General features: G+C 38.0%; 1 protein-coding gene and 1 long non-coding RNA gene across 2 annotated transcripts; both read left to right on the forward strand.

The window, feature by feature from the left end:
* The first annotated feature begins 5,334 nt into the window (after positions 1-5,334).
* LOC140228440 (uncharacterized) lies at positions 5,335-10,203 on the forward strand. The gene is made up of 4 exons (XR_011901240.1): positions 5,335-5,560; positions 6,083-6,127; positions 9,064-9,115; positions 9,270-10,203. It is a non-coding gene; the product is annotated as an uncharacterized lncRNA (long non-coding RNA).
* On the forward strand, positions 6,136-7,935 carry LOC140232396 (uncharacterized; the record flags this gene model as incomplete). The annotated part of the gene is made up of 1 exon (XM_072312527.1): positions 6,136-7,935. A coding segment is annotated over one exon (1,800 nt), but the record flags the coding sequence as incomplete, so codon positions are not given.
* Positions 10,204-14,443: the final 4,240 nt, after the last annotated feature.

Below are 14,443 nucleotides of genomic sequence, written 5' to 3' on the forward strand. Positions count from 1 at the left end.
ATGTCCGCAAAAACAGTGTGCTGAGGATAGGGAGCAAAGTGAAGATGAAGTGGCTTCGGGGATGGTGGAGGGGGAAAGTTCTTCAACTACTGAGACCCGAAACAGACAAGGATGAAGAGGAAGACATGGATATATCATCGTCATCAGATAGCGGAGATGATGAGTCTTCAGATGACGGCCTGCCTCTTTCACATCTTGGTTAGATGAGTTATACGTAGTAAAGGAATTATTTTTTTTTTTTTTTAATCATCCTCTAACAGTCAGGTCCACTTTCATTTTTTCATGTACAGTACCCTAAACCTTATCAAGACAAAACAAATGCATGTAAAATGTAGCATTGTTCATTGCCAGGCATAGATAGTTTATGTAATTTTAAATATATGTGAATAAGGAATTTGCATCAGACAGTTCATAAGCACTGGTGTAATCGCATTGGTGTAATCATAGTAAAGGAATCAAACAGTTGAGTAAGATGACAACATTTGTCTTCTGATATTAGTTCACTGATTGCCTGCAAATTAAAATCTATGTCTTCTTTGCAAGGGTATTGTGATAGCATGGATATTTTTATTCATATTTTCTTTGCAGTGAAACCAATCAGTCTCATTCCTCCAATCAAAGGTATGTATCTATCAAGCCTAGTGTTTGTGATAGTAATTGTGACAATTTAAATGTCTAATGTAAACCTTTCTATAGTACCATTTAATGTGTCATGTGAGCTTGCAAAAAAAAAGAAAGGTAGCTTCAGTGAACATTTTCCTAGGCACGTACACCAGAGATTCTTACTTCACCAGTTTCCTAAATCCTTCATTTATTTTGACATAGATTGTACCGTAATACATGTAGAGTCATGAAGAGTTTTTTTTTTTTTTTTTTTTTTTTTTAAGTGTGATGAATTTAATTTTGCAAGTTTCATATTCATACAATTCTCTGAAATTATGAGCAAATATTCTGGACTTGTGAGGATATGATTAGGTTATGATGTCATTTATTCTATTTCATTACTGTGCTTCATTAATCAACAGAATGTAACAGCTGACATACAGTTTGTAGCTGGAATGTTAGCATTCCTTAAAAAATTTAACATTCCTTTCCATTATAAACTCACGCAAACCACATAAATCAAGATGAAAATATGAATGTATAATGAGAAGTCAAACCAAATTTATTCATTGTCATGTATCTCTCAGCTGTCATCAAATCAGGAATGTTATGTGTTGAGTACCAATTAAAACATCACTTGGATATAAAAACAAAATAAAACGTAACATCAAATCAATATGTTCACTCTGATAAAGAATTGTATGCTTGTAACTCTTTCCCTTGTTGATAGACCTCATCGATGATGGTGACGATTTGGTGACAAATGGAACATGGCCTCCACCACAAGCAGGCAATGGATTGCCTGCTGCAACAAAACAAGTTTGTGCAGCACAAGCTCCTTCTCTAACACGGCCAGGTAATAACATTCTCCAATCATTAATGCCAGCTCTTTCAGTATTTATGATGCATGGTTTAAAAATGATAGCATATGTTTGTTATTTTTCTGAGCTGAAAAGGAGATTCAATTTTACAGGATCACTAAGATTTTCATGCCAGCAAATTGACCAAACTCTTCATGCAGATGCTCATGGTGATACATGCATTTCTCTCTGTTCAATGCTGATTTGGATGTAATTTTCAGCCTGTCTGTCAACCTTTGCAATACTTGAAAGTGAAGTGGTAATGAGGTAACAGATTGTACCTGTACCAGTCTTTAATCACATTATGAAGAATTTATTTGGACAGTTTCCTATAAATATAATGCTGCATCAATTTATGTGCTTTTTTGTTTTTCTAACAATGATTTCTCATGCTTTGTCAAACAGTAGAGACTTTTTCATTATTCAAGTGAGCAAAATGAACAAGGTATTTGCTGTATCAACTTTTATTCATATTTTGTGCAGCCTTCACTCCATCAGCTGGTGCACCTCCCGATCCACCGCAGCTCGTTGATGCTATTCCTGCTCAAGTCCAGCCAGCTGGTACCGTTCTCGTTCCATCACAGCCAGTTGCCTCTCATGATACAAGACAAGTTGGGGGTATTCCGATTCCAGCATGTCCAGTTAAAGTTCCTGTTCCAACAGACCCAACAGAGTCAGGTGGTGATGCTCCTCATCGAACACATCCAGGTAGTAACATTTTCCCATCTGGAATGCCAGCTCTATCAGCATTTTCTATTGCATTTTGTAAAAATGACAGTATGTGTTTATTTTCTGAGCTGGAAAGGAGATTTGATTTTACAGAATCACTTAGTTTTTAATGAAAGCAAACTTGGCCAAACTCAGATGCTCATGGTGATACATGCATTTCCCTCTGTTCAATGCTGACTTGGATGTGATTTTCAGCCTTTCTGTCAACCTTTGCAATACTTGAAAGTGAAGTGGAAACGAGGCAACAGATTGTACCTGTGCCTGTACCAGTCTTCAATCACATTATGAAGCATTTCTTTGGACAGTTTCCTGTAAATATAATGCTGCATCAATTTATGTGTTTTGTTTTTTGTTTTTCTAACAGTGATTTCTCATGCTTTGTCAAACAGTAGAGACTTTTTCATTATTCAAGTGAGCAAAATGAACAAGGTATTTGCTGTATCAACTTTTATTCATATTTTGTGCAGCCTTCACTCCATCAGCTGGTGCACCTCCCGATCCACCGCAGCTCATTGATGCTATCCCTGCTCAAGTCCAGCCAGCTGGTACCGTTCTCGTTCCATCACGGACAGTTGCCTCTCATGATACAAGACAAGTTGGGGGTATTCCGATTCCAGCATGTCCAGTTAAAGTTCCTGTTCCAACAGACCCAACAGAGTCAGGTGGTGATGCTCCTCATCGAACACATCCAGGTAGTAACATTTTCCCATCTGGAATGCTAGCTCTATCAGCATTTGGTAAAAATGACAGTATGTGTTTATTTTCTCAGCTGGAAAGGAGATTTGATTTTACAGAATTGCTGAGTTTTTAATGAAAGCAAAATTGGCCAAACTCAGATGCTCATGCTGATACATTCATTTTCCTCTGTTCAATGCTGATTTGGATGTAATTTTCAGCCTGTCTGCCAACCTTTGCAATACTTGAAAGTGAAGTGGTAATGAGGTAACAGATTGTACCTGTACCAGTTTTTAATCACATTATGAAGCATTTCTTTGGACAGTTTCCTGTAAATATAATGCTGCATCAATTTATGTTTTTGTTTTTTTGTTTGTTTTTTTTTTTCTAACAGTGATTTCTCATGCTTTGTCAAACAGTAGAGACTTTTTCATTATTCAAGTGAGCAAAATGAACAAGGTATTTGCTGTATCAACTTTTATTCATATTTTGTGCAGCCTTCACTCCATCAGCTGGTGCACCTCCCGATCCACCGCAGCTCGTTGATGCTATTCCTGCTCAAGTCCAGCCAGCTGTTACCGTTCACGTTCCATCACAGCCAGTTGCCTCTCATGATACAAGACAAGTTGGGGGTATTCCGATTCCAGCATGTCCAGTTAAAGTTCCTGTTCCAACAGACCCAACAGAGTCAGGTGGTGATGCTCCTCATCGAACACATCCAGGTAGTAACATTTTCCCATCTGGAATGCCAGCTCTATCAGCATTTTCTATTGCATTTTGTAAAAATGACAGTATGTGTTTATTTTCTGAGCTGGAAAGGAGATTTGATTTTACAGAATCACTTAGTTTTTAATGAAAGCAAACTTGGCCAAACTCAGATGCTCATGGTGATACATGCATTTCCCTCAGTTCAATGCTGATTTGGATGTGATTTTCAGCCTTTCTGTCAACCTTTGCAATACTTGAAAGTGAAGTGGAAACGAGGCAACAGATTGTACCTGTGCCTGTACCAGTCTTCAATCACATTATGAAGCATTTCTTTGGACAGTTTCCTGTAAATATAATGCTGCATCAATTTATGTGTTTTGTTTTTTGTTTTTCTAACAGTGATTTCTCATGCTTTGTCAAACAGTAGAGACTTTTTCATTATTCAAGTGAGCAAAATGAACAAGGTATTTGCTGTATCAACTTTTATTCATATTTTGTGCAGCCTTCACTCCATCAGCTGGTGCACCTCCCGATCCACCGCAGCTCGTTGATGCTATCCCTGCTCAAGTCCATCCAGCTGGTACCGTTCTCGTTCCATCACGGACAGTTGCCTCTCGTGATACAAGACAAGTTGGGGGTATTCCGATTCCAGCATGTCCAGTCAGTGCTCCTCTTCCAACACAACTTAATGGTGTACCCTCTGCACCAACAGGGCCAGTTGGTGATGTTCCTCCGCAATCATGGCCAGGTAGTAACATTTTCCCATCATTAATGTAGGTTTTATTAGTCTCAACAGTTGTATGTATTAAGAATGGCAATATACATTTGTTTTCAAGTGATTATACCCGTACCAGTCTTTAATTACATACAAAATTGATTTTGACTACTTCCTGTGAATATTGTGCTCCATTCATTGATATTGTTTTTCATAGCAGAGATTTTTCTTAATATGTTATGTCAAACAGTAGAGACTTTTTCATTATTCAAGTGAGCAAAATGAACAAGGTATTTGCTGTATTAACTTTTATTCATATTTTGTGCAGCCTTCACTCCATCAGCTGGTGCACCTCCCGATCCACCGCAGCTCGTTGATGCTATCCCTGCTCAAGTCCAGCCAGCTGGTACCGTTCTCGTTCCATCACAGCCAGTTGCCTCTCATGATACAAGACAAGTTGGGGGTATTCCGATTCCAGCATGTCCAGTTAAAGTTCCTGTTCCAACAGACCCAACAGAGTCAGGTGGTGATGCTTCTCATCGAACACATCCAGGTAGTAACATTTTCCCATCTGGAATGCTAGCTCTATCAGCATTTGGTAAAAATGACAGTATGTGTCTATTTTCTGAGCTGGAAAGGAGATTTGATTTTACAGAATTGCTGAGTTTTTAATGAAAGCAAAATTGGCCAAACTCAGATGCTCATGCTGATACATGCATTTCCCTCTGTTCAATGCTGACTTGGATGTAATTTTCAGCCTGTCTGTCAACCTTTGCAATACTTGAAAGTGAAGTGGTAACGAGGCAACAGATTGTACCTGTACCAGTTTTTAATCACATTATGAAGAATTTCTTTGGACAGTTTCCTGTAAATATAATGCTGCATCAATTTATGTGTTTTGTTTTTTTGTTTTTCTAACAGTGATTTCTCATGCTTTGTCAAACAGTAGAGACTTTTTCATTATTCAAGTGAGCAAAATGAACAAGGTATTTGCTGTATCAACTTTTATTCATATTTTGTGCAGCCTTCACTCCATCAGCTGGTGCACCTCCCGATCCACCGCAGCTCGTTGATGCTATTCCTGCTCAAGTCCAGCCAGCTGTTACCGTTCACGTTCCATCACAGCCAGTTGCCTCTCGTGATACAAGACAAGTTGGGGGTATTCCGATTCCAGCATGTCCAGTCAGTGCTCCTCTTCCAACACAAATTAGTGGTGTACCCTCTGCACCAGCAGGGCCAGTTGGTGACATTCCTCCTCAAATTTTGCCAGGTAATAACATTTCCCATCATTAGTGCTAGCTGTATCACTCTCCATAATTGTATGGTTTAAAAATGGCAATATAATATGTTCATATTCAAAAGATTATACCTGTACCAGTCTTTAATTAAATTGTACATGAAGAATTGCTTATGACAACTTCCTGTGAATAATTTCCTCCATTAATAAATGTTGTTGTTGTTGTTGTTTTTTTTTCATAACAGTGATTTTTCATAATATGTCCAAAAAAAAAAATACAGAGGTTCGTGTGATAATTCAAGTCTACTCATTTATTCTATCCCAGCTGACATAAGAAACATATAAGCAAAAAATACAGAGGTTCGTGTAATAATTCAATTCTACTCATTTATTCTCTCCCAGCTGACATAAGAAACATATAAGCTTTGTGTTTCTCACTTCTTTACTTTGTGTCATATACTTATGAATGTTGTGAGTATATGACTCCAAATGAGATTTCTTGTGGATGTGCCCCCAACATGCATTACTGTTGTTCTTTTGTTTTTTTCAACCTAGATTTTCCAGATTTCTCAGATCTGTTGTCAGCTGAGGTGGAGTCAGGTGCGGACTATGATGTAGACTATGATGTAGACGGGTATGATGAGGTCCTCTTAGAGAGTTTTGAAGAGAACCAAAGGCAAAATGAAAATGTTGGAGAAGTAAACTCTTGCAAACAAACAGCTAAAGAGTTAAGAAACAAGGGGGAAACATATGTATCGACAAAATCCAAGAGAAAGATCACAGGAAGAAAGTATCTTCCGTTTGACAAGTGTACAGTAGAAGTATGTCAGCGCAGAAAGCTTGCATGTAGGCAAATAAATGATGACAAACGGAAAGAACTGAGAGAATCTTTTTACAATCTTGGCAATTTGGAACAGCAGAGACAGTGGATCTCAAGTCATGTAACATGCACTCCCCTTCAAAAGTCAGGGAGAAAGAAAAAGCGCCTTGAGTATTTCCTCCCTAGTCCTAATAGGCCAGGTCAAAAGGTGAAGGTTTGTCGCAAGATGTTCCTAGCTACTCTAGCACTAAATGACAGGCAGGTGAGGACAGTGCTTCAGAAAGCACAAAACATGACAGGGGTGCTCGAAGGTGAGAGAAGAGGGGGCAAAAGACGGGATTACAAAGAAAAGCATGACAAGGTAAAGGCTCATCTTGGGAGATTTCCACGAGTACCGTCTCACTATTGCCGCGCCCACACTTCATGTACGTACGTATCCCCTGACCTTACCAAGGTGAAAATGTACAAATTGTTCGTGAAAGAGCATGGCAGGATTGTGTCTCTCAGCTTTTACAAAAGCATCATGAGAGATATGCACATTAAGATCCATAAGCCGAAGAAGGACCTGTGTGGGCTTTGTTCTAACTTCCACAATGCAGAGGGTGAGCAAAAGCAGTTGCTCAAGGAAAAATTTGATGCACACAGAGGTGAAATAGAGAAAGTGAGAAATGTCAAATCAACAAGCAAAGAAAGAGCCCTAACAACTGACAACCATAGTTGTGGTGTTTTTGATCTCCAGCAGGTGCTATACCTCCCTAAGTCCAATCGTAACGAATTGTTCTACAGACGTAGGCTCGCATGTTACAATCTGACCATTTATGACATGAGCACAAGGGATGGCATATGTTATCTCTCCAATGAAACACTAACAAAACGAGGATCGAATGAAATTGCTTCCTATGTTCTGGACTATCTGAGGCTTCAGGATGCAAATGGTAAGCAGACAGTTGATCTGTTTTGTGACGGATGTTGCGGCCAAAACAAAAACTCAGTTCTTCCGTCAATGGCTCTTTGTTTCCTTGCCCAGTCAAAATGTGTAGACACAGTGACCTTTCACTTTTTCGAGACATGTCATGGACAGTCAGAGTGTGACTCGATTCACTCACATGTTGAGCAACACGTCAATAGGTCAGTAGAAGTAATGCATCCGGCACACCTTGCTAGTCTCATCAAGCATTCACGATCGAACCCTGCACCTTACGTGGTCAAATGTGTAGAGACAAAGGACATCCTTGACTGGAAAGGTAAGTCACAAAGACAGGGCTTGTTGAGAACCAGAACATCTGATGAAGGAGTCTCAGTGGACTGGACAGCGTTCAAGCAGGTACAGGTAAGGAAGAAGTGTCCTGACAAAATCTTCTTCAAGATGTCACATCTTGATGATGCGTTCTTGACACTTTCCTTTGGTCAAAGTCGTAGACCAAGGCCTGTTGAGGATCCAGGGAAAGTTCCTGGACAAGCCTATGAGACTAGACCTAGACTCTCTGCTGCAAAGTATCAAGACTTGGTGAGTTTGTGTCATGGACCTACACCCGTAGTGAATCAGCCTGACTTGGTTGAATTCTATGAAAATCTGCCCCATTGTTAAGATAACTTATCAAGGGGATCATGAGTCACCGTGTTGAAATCCTTTTCTTACATTTTTTTTTCAACCTAAACAGTATGTAAAGGTTTATATTCGTCTTCTGCCTTGGCCAAACCATGAATATTGTGTAAATGTGCATTTGCAATTTCCGTTTTTGTTTGGAAGTATTAGATAAATGCGCTGACATACTTATACCTTGTCTTAAGAGGGAGATAAGTTTACATGCACAACAGTACATCCATTTTTCTTTTCGTGAAGAATTTGTGAGGCTCAAGTGATGTGATTTGAAATACCCAGTTCTTCTTGTGTGTTAACACAGCAAAACATGGTTTATCATTTCTGTCTTGACATTGCTATCAAGTATGTAAGTGGCTCCTTATGTTCAGTGTTTGTCAATACATTGAAACAAAAATATTTATAGGATGTTTGCAGGGTAAAAACAATGAAACTCTGAAGTTGTCGAATCAAGTAAAGGAGTAGTTTACATGCACAACACATCACTGTGTCACTTAGTGATTTTGCCTACATTGTAAGAGAAATATTTCCCCACTAATATTGTGCTATTCAAAATTGAATGTGACCGAATAGCTCAAGCTTTCTTTGATTTTCTGAACTGTAAGTTCTACCAGATTTGAGCTGGTTGGTTTAAATATGATATCTTGCATTAAAGAGAAGTTGATTGTTTATTTTTTTTTTTTTTGGAAAAACAGTAATTTAGAATGCATGTCTTGGAATCCTGCAGTTTTTCATGTTTGGGATATATTCTTGTGAGTGAAGTCATAACATGTGGCAAACTGTGTAGGAAGATTGTAAATCAATGGGATGTATTCTGTGATCTGGATGTAGGTTACTGTGTACATTTACTTCCATGAGTTGTGGTATTGCACTACCCTGTGTCCATGGGGTAATAATGTGTAAGTGTGTTACTGAAACTATGAGTATTTCTGAATGAGGAACATGCTTTGCATGAGTTATCTAACCAATAAATCAGTGTAAAGCAGCATGGAACGTATCCCAACTGGAAAATGGAATACACAGAATGCCTAATTCTTTTTTATTCAACTAATAAATTGATGAACATTATTGACATTGAGTTGCTGTTTCACATTCTGTCTTACTAATCCCCAGCAGGATAATACAATGAAACACTGTGAAGCAAGCAACTGTTAACCACCCAAATCAGGTGAGTTGTTATAATTTTCCCAGGTTTTTTTTTTTTCTAATGTGTTACTGCCTGTATCTGTTATATGTGATTTTGTGTTGTGTGTATGTAATTTATTCATAAAAGCATGCTTTTCTGGACTAACCAGTTACTTTGTATCATTCTCCACATTCAGAAGCACTATGAGAAGCGAGAGATCATTGGACATGACTAGCAAATCAGGTAAGTTCATTTCAAGACACAAAGAATTCCAATTTACAACTGAAATACACATTCACTACACAGATTCAATGTCTAGAAATATGTATAGACTATGAACACCTGCACATATTCATATTTGAATTTGCCATTACATATGATTAGTGCAACATGTATTTTTCTTCTTTTCAACTATGATTGCTGTACATTTGTAACAGAAAAACAAAAAACAAAACAAAACAAAACTGATTTCCATCAACCGTCTTGAAGTTCTAATTTGGGTATACTGTATCCTAATATCATTTATAGACAGAGAAGGCAATATAATTCACGTAGGAATCCATTGGACTCTTCTTTTGTCCATATTGAGCATTTGTTGTATGGAATTTCTTTCATATACATGTACCTGTATAATATAGTTGCTAATGAGATCATTGTTAAATGCTACTATTCGTCTGTTTGTCTACCGTTTGTCTTACACAACAAAGCATTAAAAATTGCAGTATGTATGAGGATTATGATACTGTATTTAAAAGATGTTCTGTACCTTTATTATGCCATTAATGTTTCAATTTTAAATGCTTGCAGACATGTGATGATATCGTATAGGTCAAGTTGATGATATTGTATGATGTCCATGTAATGATATCGTGTAGGTATCCAGTGTCTTGCAGGCAGTCATGGTAAACAGTTACGTTTTGAATGAAATTAATTGAAATATACCGATTAACTGTTCATTCAGCATTATTCTGTGGGTTTTCACGTTTAGTCAACTTTGGCAGTTATATGGAAATTATGAGTAAAATGTTCAAATATCATCTGATCATCTTATAATGCTGTAGATGCTCAGTTTCAGTCATACAGAGAGCAAAAAAGAGGATTTGTAATTGAATTTTGAATGAAAAAAAAAAATCTGTGAAAGAGAATGATCAACTGTTGATTGTGTGTAATTGAAAAATAAATGAACTATTTCTCAAACCACAAATCGCTGTACGTTAGGCTGCATATTTCTTTACTTGCAGTTGTTTCAATGTGTGTGCTAAAGGTAACGAGTGAGGCTGTGTGTGTGTGTGGGTGCTGATCAGTGACACCAACAAGGTACATTTGTAATTAGAAAAATGGTACCCTAATTTGATACATTTTACAAGTATAAACAAAATATGTATATCTGTATTTTTTTTTTTTTTACTCTAGTTTCATTTGAAGTATTGGAATCATGTCTACGAATGACCTTGCAGTAATAATATCTCTTGAGTTAGTAGTAACAACTTAGTGTTTGTAACGTGTGTGTGTGTGTGTGTGTGTGAGTGTGTGTGTGCGTGTGGGTGTGCGTGTTAGTTTTTGTTTGTGTGGTAGTGTTTGGTTTATCATACAGTCATTTGCTTAACCACTATACTGACACTTCTTTCACATGCACGGTTGATATAATTACCAGTCTTTTTGCATTTAGTGTAGGTACCTATTGAGTAGGCTCTTGTAGCCTATGTTAAAACAATGTAGACAAAATACAATGCTCATCTGATTTTCGATTTTTGCAGTGATATTGCAGAATCAGACTTGGAATACAAACATTTATCAAGACACTAAATACCCATGCAGTAATCACATGCATTCCTTGCAGCACGCCGCGCGTGGTATAATGATATCTACACAGCGCGCACGTGCACGCAGTACATAAACGGTTTTCCAAAGAGTCGAATCGCGCCTGATTCGACGCTTCCTAGTTGCGCGTACTCTACTTTCGATTTCTCAAAGAGTCGAATCGCGCCCGATTCGACGCTTCGGAGCTGCGCGTACTCTACTTTCGATTTCCCAAAGAGTCGAATCAGCGTATTTTGCTAAAACGTGGCATTCCGAAATAACAGGGTATTTCTAAATCGTCGTCATTGCTTTTATTCCTTATCTTAGTAAACTGCCATTTGTCTCGGTTCTTGTTTACGACCATCACTCTCCTGCAATGTAAGTTGTGATACAAATTTTGTCATCGGCATATCGTTTTCCGGCAGTTGAAAGAGTGTCAAACTTCAAACGCGTTTATCTCGGAAATGCATTTACTCACTCCGCCGGGCGGATTCGACGGTTTGCAAAATCGCTGACGATATAAGAATAATTTATATTGCTCGAACAATGCGATCACGTTTAAGCTTTTAATGAATACATTTTAGACGAATGGCAAAGTGAAAGTGGCTCGCTCGCTCTGCCCGTACATATATAGTAAAATGAACAGTTTTCATAAGTTATGATGATAGTCCTTCGCAGTGATGCTTGTTTTACTACGTTTAATTCCCTAGAAATTTGAATTAAAATGTTCTGTAAACGCGACTTTTACACTCTGTTTTTACAAAAAGTCCCTACCGTGATACCCCCTCCAACACCATCCTCCGCTCGGTCGCTTCGCTCCCTCGCCGAGGATCTCACACCGTCACAATGTACCCCCGTATGTTATAATCGTAGTCCTTAACACTATTTTTTTTCGCCATGTTTAATTCCCTGGAAATTTGCTTTTAAATGCTCTATGTGCGCGACTTTTGTACTCTGTTTTTACAAAAAGTCCCTACCCTTTGGAGGGGGGCCCGTATCCCTCCTCCCACACCCTTCCCCGCTCGGTCGCTTCGCTCCCTCGCCGAGGATCTCACATCGTCACATAAATTTACCACCTTATGTTATAATCGTAGTCCTTCACACTATTTTTTCGCCATGTTTAATTCCCTAGAAATACCGTGGGAGGGGGGTATCCCCCCTCCCACATCCCCCCTCCCACACCCTCCCCCTCCTCCTCCTCGGTCGCTTCGTTCCTCCGCCGAGGATCTTACACCGTCACATAAATGTACCCCCGTATTTTATAATCATAGTCCTTCGCACTAAATTTTTTCCACTAGGTTTAATTTCCTAGAAATTTGCTTTTAAATGCTCTATAAATGCGCTTTGTGTACTCTGTTTTTACAAAAAGTCCCTGTCGTGGTACCCGCGCTCGGTCGCTTCGCTCCCTCGCCAAGGATTTCACACTGTCACATAATGTCCCCCCGTCGAGATTTTGCCGCCCCAAAACCAAAAGGGTTCCGGCGCGCTTGTATAGGCTTTGACAGCATCAGTGTCCTTTTCAAAAATGTATAGCTACCATTGTCACGAATTGTGAGCGAAACAGAAAGTACATTTCTAATGTATGTGGGAAGTCAATGTTCCTGAAGAGTAAAATCAATCAATCCCATTACTTTAAAACGCTCCTGTTTGCAATTATCTTGGCATAGTATCCGGTTGAACGACTAAATTGGATGGAATCAAGTGTGGGCCTCTCGGGGGCATAAAATGGAAAAGAAAACGAAGCTGGCACAGTCATATAGAACATGCATTCCTGACAGGTAGCGGGTTCTCACGCCAATGCCTACTGAATTGTTTGTCTTTCAAGCTTGTGAGACAGCTTGCAGATTGTAAACAGACTGAATAAAATGGACAAACCTCGGTTATAAAGAAAACGAAATAAGGTTCATAATCAACCTGAGGTTCGTCAGTCCATACGTATACCTTCTTTTCATATTCAGATTAACAAACCTTCAGAAAAACGAACCTTGTTTCTTATTTCTTAGAATCTTAGGAATGACGCCATGGATGTTCAAATTAACGAACCCTAATTCATTTTTGGATCAAGGAATCTCTATACGCATAGGGAATTTGTGTTTTTCGGAATATTGAACGAGCCTTAAAATTCGGAATAACGAACATCACCCATTTTCATCATCTGGTTAATTGAATTGTTTTGAATGTGCACTTTCAGACCTGCTTAAAGGGATGGTATAGTATTGGTTGAGGTGAGGATTCAGCTTTTTTTTTGTGAGATACTTAGAAACAACTTGATGAAATTGTACAGAGAATGCAATTCTAGCAACAATGAAAAGTTTATTCGATGAAAATCTGTTTTTGAAATGGCTGAGATATTAAGACAAGGTAGCACAAAAAGGTGGGTCCCACCTTCTATTAGAATCGCTTTGTTTTGGACATCTTAACGATTTGAAAACCAATTTTCATCAAATAAACTTTGAATTCCTCTTAGAATCATATGCTCTTTCAGATTTCATAAGAGGTTTCTCATTATCTCAAATTGTCATTAAAAAAAACCGTTGGAAACCTGAAGGCCTGTCTCCACCGAAACTGTACCATCCTTTTAAACATTTTGAGTTTAGCATCACTTTTTGTTGTGAAATATAGTAGAATATCAAGAAAAAACAACAACAAATATCAAGTCACCTTATAAATAATGGCTCAACGTGAAGTGACCATAATTCCAAATGTATAGCTTATTTCAAATAATTAATGTAGGCACTTTCAAATTGCGTATAGATTTTTGACTGATATTTTCAGATGAACAGACAAACACGACCAATTTGCCGTGATCATAGTCACTGTCTTAGAACCGATTGCTGTAAGAAGCTCAGTAACAACGCTACAAAAAAAAAAAAAAAAAAAAGGTATGTCAATCACATGGATGGGGTGTCTTACAAACGAAAAAAATAGTGAAGGCATAAAAATCATAGCAATTTTTTTCATCCTCCCTCCTCCCCCCCCCCCACACTTTCACCTTTCCCCTTTATTAAAATTAATGTGAGTTAATTGTTGAGAATCCTTGAATCGTGGTTTTGTCACGCGGAAAGGCATCAAGCCTCATGACTTATGATTTATGTATACAGATTAAATTTCATTGAATGTTATTCATTTGTATCCTCTGATATTGATATTGATGTTGTATTGCTGTTTATTCTATAAGTTTGTCTACCATATTAATGCACGTCATGTATTCATTGCTCTGTATGTGTGCATTCTATATTACATTGTATTATGTACCGATGTAATGTGTATGGATGCAAACAAAACAAAATTTTATTAATGGACAAGAAATAGAATATAGAATTGAATTGAATTAATCAAATTGAATTTAGTTTAATTGAATTATTATTTTGACGGCCCCTAGCTGAAACGTGGAACATGTCAAGGAAGAAAAATGAAAGAATTTACTGTACTTTGTATTTGAATGTTCTAGTGAATTTGAAAACTTCATGTTCCTCACAAAATCTTTTTTTTTTTTTTGCTGAAATCCCAATGGAATAGTTGTATTGTCATTCGTAATTTGTATTCTTGAAACCAAAAAAGTTGCAGAAA

Source organism: Diadema setosum, chromosome 1, assembly GCF_964275005.1.
Source record: "Diadema setosum chromosome 1, eeDiaSeto1, whole genome shotgun sequence".
NCBI lineage: Eukaryota > Metazoa > Echinodermata > Echinoidea > Diadematoida > Diadematidae > Diadema > Diadema setosum.